At 48.1% G+C, this 6688-nt stretch overlaps 1 protein-coding gene across 1 annotated transcript; it reads right to left on the bottom strand.

Annotated features, from left to right (window-relative positions):
* Positions 1–731: 731 nt before the first annotated feature.
* Positions 732–3620, bottom strand: LOC148593265 (extracellular matrix organizing protein FRAS1-like). Its single transcript, XM_088531505.1, has 3 exons — positions 3582–3620; positions 1802–1948; positions 732–1313 (listed from the first exon to the last, which is right to left on the bottom strand). The coding sequence occupies exons 1-3, from the start codon at positions 3618–3620 to the stop codon at positions 732–734; spliced, it is 768 nt and encodes a 255-aa protein (XP_088387631.1).
* Positions 3621–6688: the final 3068 nt, after the last annotated feature.

The following is a 6688-nucleotide window of genomic DNA, read 5'->3' as shown; positions in this document are numbered from 1 at the left end:
GCTTGCCCTGCTTCCTCACCAACGAGGCCCTCGTTTTCCTCTCGCTTGCTGCTCTCAGCTGTGGGACAGCATCGTCCCGCTTCCCGGGCTGTGCTGGGAGCCCTGGGTCATGTTTCTTCTCCGGGCGGACACTGAGCCAGCCCAGCGCACGGGCAGACGGGGCGGATCAGCCCAGGAAGCACCAGGCTGAGCTCCTGTGTGGAGATGGAGCGACAGCGCCTGGCCGGAACCAAGGCCGCAGCCTCCCTGCCCCAGCGCTGGTGCAGGGGGCGGCAAGGGGCGCTCTGCCCCGCTGCCCTGCTCCCCAGGGAGGTGTCTGCCTGCCCGGGACAGCGTCAGGGAAGCGACAAAGCCGGGAGGGAAGGAACAGGACAGGGATCCCCAGCTCCTGGCTCCAGCAGCGGGACTGGGGCAAGGAGGGAGCTCAGGTGTGAGGAGAGGGCTGAGGCCCTGCACTCAGCACCTTCACTCACAGCAGGAGACAACCATTTTTCTCAGACCTGTGTAAAAATACCAGCAAAGGTTTCCTCATCTTTTCCTCATTTTTCATTTTTTGAAATTTATAAAAAGCTTTTACAAAGCAAAAGCGTGTTTTAACACCCCATTAAGCTTCAGCTTCAGCCCATTAAAATGCAGTTCTGTGCCACGTGCTTTAGGTGACCCTGCGTGTGCAGGGGGGTTGGACTAGATGATCTCTAGAGGTCCCTTCCAACCCTAAGCATTCTATGATTCTATGATTCTGTTCCATCGGGCACATTGCTGTGCACGTTGACTTCTAAGTTCACCTGCTTCACCTTCCCGCCTCTCAGCGGGGAGGCCCCCGCACTCTCCCGCAGGATATTAATGTTCCTCACGGTGCAGTACTGGCTGCCCCCAGCCCTGGCTGCCTTGGGCAGCTCCACCTTGGTGTTCAGGGGCTGCTCCTCCGCGATGCCGCTGGCAGCCTCCTTCCTCTTCCGCAGCCTCCCACACCTCCTGGCCAGGAAGCAAACTCCCAAAAGCAGCAGTAGCAGCAGCAGGACGGCAGCGAACACGCTCCCGAGGGAAGCGCCGGACTGCAACAAGGAGGCGGCAACAACCGCTTCCTCCATCTGCAAGAGCAGCGACTTCATGTTGGTGCCGTTCTTGAGCTGGTCGCCTTCGTTGTCATAGACCAAGGAGTCGTCCAGCATCAGCCTCCCGTCGCTGCCGACCAAGTCCCTGCGGCCGCGTTTCCAGCCGTGAGTGAGAGATCGCTGGACGCGAGGCCCCGCTGCGCTCTCGGGGCCAATTACGTAGATGACTTGAAGGTACCACTGATACCCCGCTTCCACCTTGAGGAAAGAGGACAAATGGACATGGAAAACTTTACCAACACATTTTAGATAAAGCTGGTTTTGGTTTAAGTCAAGTTAGATAGAGCTGGTTGCACTTTTTGGAGCAGCCTTTTGGCTTGTGCGCTTATCGACACCAACACTCCCAATGCTTCTACATCACCTGCAATGTTTATCGCCCAGCCTGCTGCTCATCATTCCTGACTCTGGCAGCTGTAACAAAGCCTTCAGAAACAGGAAGGAGTTGTATTTAAAGAGCTGCTTGCCTGCATGCTTTGAGAAGGTCCTTTTTCAAAAGAGCTTAACACCAGGGCAATTCTTCATCTCCATGTTCTCTACAGCAGCATTTGCTGCTTATTCCAATCACATTAACATTTATGGTTTTTTTAGGCAATGTCAGATCCCAGACCCTATATAATTCATGGAACATCTGGGGCAACCTGGGCAGGGAGGTTTATTTTGGGTTACCCACATTCCCTGCCACATACCTTGTAGAGAGCGTCCACCTTGAGGGTGAACCCGTCAACTCCAGGCATGCTGCTCACCGACCGAAGCGCCGATAATTCTGAAGCAAAGTGGGCATCAAAAGGGACATTGTGGAAGTACTTATCAGTTACCTCTGGTTGGTTTCGGTCCTGGAAGGCAGAGAGGCTTCGAGCGCAGGAAGGCACCACCAGCAACACGACCGCAGCACAGGACCAAGCAGAGCGCCCCTCGAGCCAAAGACACCCTTCAAAGACGTCCCTTCCAGCCCACAAACCCACCCTGATGCTAATCCAGATGGGGACAAAACCTCCCTAGTCTTAAAATTGCTTCCTCTATTTTCCAGACAAACTTTAACCCTTCTATAGGCTAAGGCTGGCACACGTTTCCAAAGGAAGCCAGGAGCTGGCTCTCCCAGTACTACCCATTCCTGCAAAACCCCAGGACTGCAGCCAAGAACTAAGAAAAAATAAGAATAAAACAACTTCCCCAGACCCCTTCGAATCCCTTACACCTACCTGTTCTCCAGAAAACGGTATGATAGAAGAAGGAGAACTCCATCTCGGTGTGATGCTCCAGAGACGCCCAGCCTCGCGGTGCCGTGACATAAATGTAGGATACGTAGAGCGGAACGTGCACTGTTAGGAAGGACTGAGCAGAGTCCCGGACCTGCGGGCACAGCCCCAGAGGGTGGTTATGCACTGGCTAGCGGGCAGGCACTGGCTCGCACACACAGCGCCCACCGAGCGCCGCTTCTGCTCCGTGAAGTCTCCTTGCTCCTCACCTGCCTGCACTCCACGCTGGTTGGGTCCAGGGGGCCGCCCAGGGTGGGCACACAGTTAAATCAGCCCTCCTGGTTAAGGTGCAAACCTTCCCAAAGAGGAAAGAAATCTAGAGCTGCACCTCAGGATCAGCTAGAAAGTGCCCACATCATTCTAGACCCACGAATGCATGGGTGTGAATACATGCAATGGGCATCAACGGAGACAGTCCTTCTGTGGTTGACCAGCGGCACCCAAGTTTGCCGAACTCACAGCAGTGCTGGAATTCACACTGAATCTAGTAAGCTCATTTCCAAAAAATAAATAACAATAATAAAAACTATTGCTGAACTGCTATTTGAAAAATAATCATGAAAAATTGTTGGGAAAAAAATGAGTTTGCATATGCAGAGCATTGCTCAGAGGCTACAAAATACAGGGAGTCAGAGAAGACTGTGTGAAGTCTCTCGCCCTTTTTATGGAGGCACTTTGGACAATCATGCTCTTTAAATGAGTACGAGTATGTCTCTCTCCTAAAGCTAAAGTACATTGTCATTAACACCCCGAACAAATGGAGCGGTAGTCACAGTTTCACCTCTGAAAAAAGAAAAAAAAAACACCTTCTAATTCTAATTAAACCCAAAACAATCAAACGAAAACAAACAAATAAAGCAAGCTCTCCACGATACCATTCATGAAGTCTGTGGCCTGGCCTCGGGGAAAATGTTTGCAAACAGCCTGGGGAGAAACCAGGACCACAAGGGACCATGTCACATGTTGCTCAAATGCAAAACGCCCATCCTGACAGCAGCACTCACACACACACACAGACACAGTCATGACATCTGCTCCTTTCACCATGTGCTGAAATAACAGATGTGTCTCCAGTCTCCTGCTCCAGGGCCACATCACTGGCATCCGTGTGACAGCTTGCTCGGAGTACGACAGGCGAACCTGCAGGGAGCAGGGCGACATGCAGGAGCCTGTTATGGGACCACCAACCTGCTTTTGGGCGCTCGGTTACCTTCGTGGTGTTGATGGAGGTCACCGGCAGTTTCGGCATGGTCAGTTTTCAGCCTCTAGGACAGACCGTGATCTCTTCAGCTGCCACTTCCACAGTCTGCAGCTAGGAGAAAACTTTATCTCCCCCTCTCCCGGCCCTGGGGAGGAGGCTGCCGTCGCCTCGAACCAGGCCGTGAGCCTGAGACGGAGGCTGCAGATGGATGGGGCTGCAGGGCTGTGGCCAGCCTTTCGCTCAGGTTTTGGACACCCCTGGGACACCAGGTCGCTCCAGGGGGACCAGAGTAGGCAGCACCGCGCGGCAGCTGGGCACCCAGGAGCGTCCAGGGTCAACACCAGCTCCTGCCCATGGGTCTGCAGCTGTGGAGTTGTCCGGCCAAGCTGCTGAGCACCCTCCTGAGCTGGACAGGAAAGGCTGTTCCTGGCGGAAGGAAGGCTCCACCGGATCCCGCAAGAGCTAGAATTTACAGTCGGCTTCAGGATCTGCCTGAATACGTGGTGTATTATTATGACTCCAAGTCCTTTGTACAGAAACCTGTTGCATGCAGCAGTTTCACAAGATGCAACAAGCTTTCATGTCCCCTCTCTCTGGGTTTTCTGACAGTCTCTCATCTAAAACCTTTGAAATTATTTTGAAAGCATCGGAAGCATTGCACTGCTGTGGATTTCCCATTTGAGTTCACCAACTTTTTACTTAAAATGAGTAGTAATCAAATCCCTTGTATTTCATCATCTCCTTGGTAGAGCTTACTGCCTTCAATATTTCAAGGCACCTTTAGAAGACCATCTTCAGCAAGAAGCATCTTAGTGGGCTTAAGGTCTGTTTTCACTAACTCCTTTTGGAACAGATTTCCAACATTTAGGTCATGTTTTGTAAAAACTTTTTTTTTTTTTTTTTTTGGTAATTTCCACTAGCCCACAGGTTCATGTAGATGATTTTCCCAATGTACTTGTAGAAGAAGCTCCAAGTGCCCACATAAGCGCTTGCACTGATTTTTCATTTTAACCACTTGTCTGCTTTGGTCATTATTTGGAGACATACCACTACTTAATCCTATAGAAAGGTGACTCTGAGTCCACATCAGATTGCTTTGATGATTTACATATGCTATTTGTACTCAAAATCTTCTACCACTATCTAGCAAATGCCTTTAGGCTTTGGAGTTTGTAACTCCACAAAGATCTCCTACCTATTCTCGTCATCTTCCTTTGCCTTCGAGCAGCAATCTGAAACAATTATGGGAAATAATATAATCAAGAAAAATCATTCTTGAATGATTCATTCATTCATTAATCTCTGCTTCTGAGATACATAAGCATATAAGCATTTATAGCATATAAGCACATAAGCATTTGGATCATCCTAATATATACAAAAAACATTTCCTTCCCGAGCAGGTAACAGTGATTTTATAAACAGAAGTCTGTTTTATATGGAAACTAGCTGGAGCTGTCAGTGTTACCAAACTACAGAGAAATAGCATAGACCTTTCTACTGCTAGGAAAGCCAAGAAAACTGCAAGAGACACATCATCTCTAATCCTGCCGTGGTGTTCTGAGCTGCTAAATGCAGAATCTGCATGTGCAAAACGAACACTGCACCTGTCAGAATTTCCAAACACGTCTGTCTCTGAAAGAAAGAGGAATTAAAGGAATGCCTGCCAGCAAGGTATGCAGAGCCATAGTTCTCTTCACTGTCCATCTCTATTTTCAAGTATGCCCAAAGTTGCTGCCTGTATTCATTTCATTAAAGGCTATCTGCTCATGTAACTATTCTATTATAAGATCTAGATTTGACAGAAATTTTAGCAGTTAAATCTTTTACTCAACAATTTACTTTTCAAACTTAAAGTTATAAAAGATCAAGAAACAAGCTTTTGTCTCAAGCTTTCCTAAACAAGGGCTTAGCAGCTCCAGCTCTACAGCAGAGGTAAACTGTCTATGCTCTATGGATATTTATGAAAAGGTAAGGAGAAGCTGAGTGCAAGGGTCACATTTATACCTGCTACACCATCACCAAGTACAGGGGCCGGGTAACTTTAACTGTCTCATTTACTCAAGCAGAAAGAGCTAGTCAAATGAAAGATTTATGCTTTGGAAAGGTAGTGACACATTTAAAAGTCATTTTTCCCCAATTTCCTCTTTGCCAGAACTTGCCATAGAAACACAGTTCACAGGCAGTACAGCTGTTGTCTTGCTCACCCCAAAATAAAGGCAAACAAAAATCAAGTCCCCACACTGGAAATAATAAAACATTTGGTACCTGACAGCCGAACCGCGTGCACGGCCAGAGTGCTTTAGCCATTAACGGCCTCAGGGCCTATTTTAATCTCTTATTTCTCTTCCCCTCTTTGAAAACAGCACATTTCCCAAAGGGACAAAGTTGCTACAAGCAGACTGCTAATCAGCACCACTGATTTATGGGCAGGCAGTGCTGAGAGGCCTCCCGTGATGACTGTGCTCTAGTGCTTCCCCTCACTAACCGGCCCGGACTTCTCCTCATGTCTGACCACAAAAGCTCTCCGGACACATGGCTTCAAGAGCCCCAAGTTTACCCAAGAAGAAGAAAACACTCTTGGTCTTTTCTAAGGGAGCTTCTGGTTTCCAACATTTTTTTTTCCCCATGTGCCAGAAAGGACTAGTTGAGATTTCTTACACTACCAGACATAAAGCGGATTTTCTAAGCAAAGGTAGGAGGCATTCCCCCACCTCCTCTTTCTCTTTTTTTTTTCTTTTTCTTTTTGCTTTTATATGTTTTAAATTTCCTGCAGCAAACTGGCTGTGAGTTTTGTGAATGCTCTCTGCAAAGTGCACTTTTGAACGCTATAAACTGACTTTAAATTCAAATAAAAACGATTTGCTTCCCAAACTTCCAATCTTTTCTGAAAGATATCCTCTACATTGGTAGACTTCTGAACGGACCCTTCTCCTAAGCTTGGGTCTTATTTCACAACACCTATGGCCGTAACTTTCATCAAATTTAATAAGAACAAAAACAGAACTCAAGTTCATGGTTTAGACTATGCAGATCTTTCTTCTTAGTGAATCAGTGACTACTCATGCTTCTAACAAACACTTACTCCAATCAACTATGGAATCACAGGCCTTCAT

This window comes from Tinamus guttatus, unplaced genomic scaffold (assembly GCF_059628265.1).
Source record: "Tinamus guttatus ecotype Peru unplaced genomic scaffold, ASM5962826v1 Tinamus_guttatus_pri_ptg000423l, whole genome shotgun sequence".
Classification (NCBI taxonomy): domain Eukaryota; kingdom Metazoa; phylum Chordata; class Aves; order Tinamiformes; family Tinamidae; genus Tinamus; species Tinamus guttatus.
Note: the sequence above shows the minus strand (reverse complement) of the source record. Positions and strands in the feature narration are given on the sequence as shown.

Excerpts from the sequence above, each read along its gene's own strand:
- LOC148593265 (XM_088531505.1), bottom strand. The coding sequence starts at position 3,620 with ATGCCGAAACTGCCGGTGACCTCCATCAACACCACGAAG. Across the intron at positions 1,949-3,581 it reads CCTCCATCAACACCACGAAG|GACCGAAACCAACCAGAGGT; the intron begins GTAACCGAGCGC and ends TCTGCCTTCCAG. Across the intron at positions 1,314-1,801 it reads AGGTGGACGCTCTCTACAAG|GTGGAAGCGGGGTATCAGTG; the intron begins GTATGTGGCAGG and ends TCTTTCCTCAAG.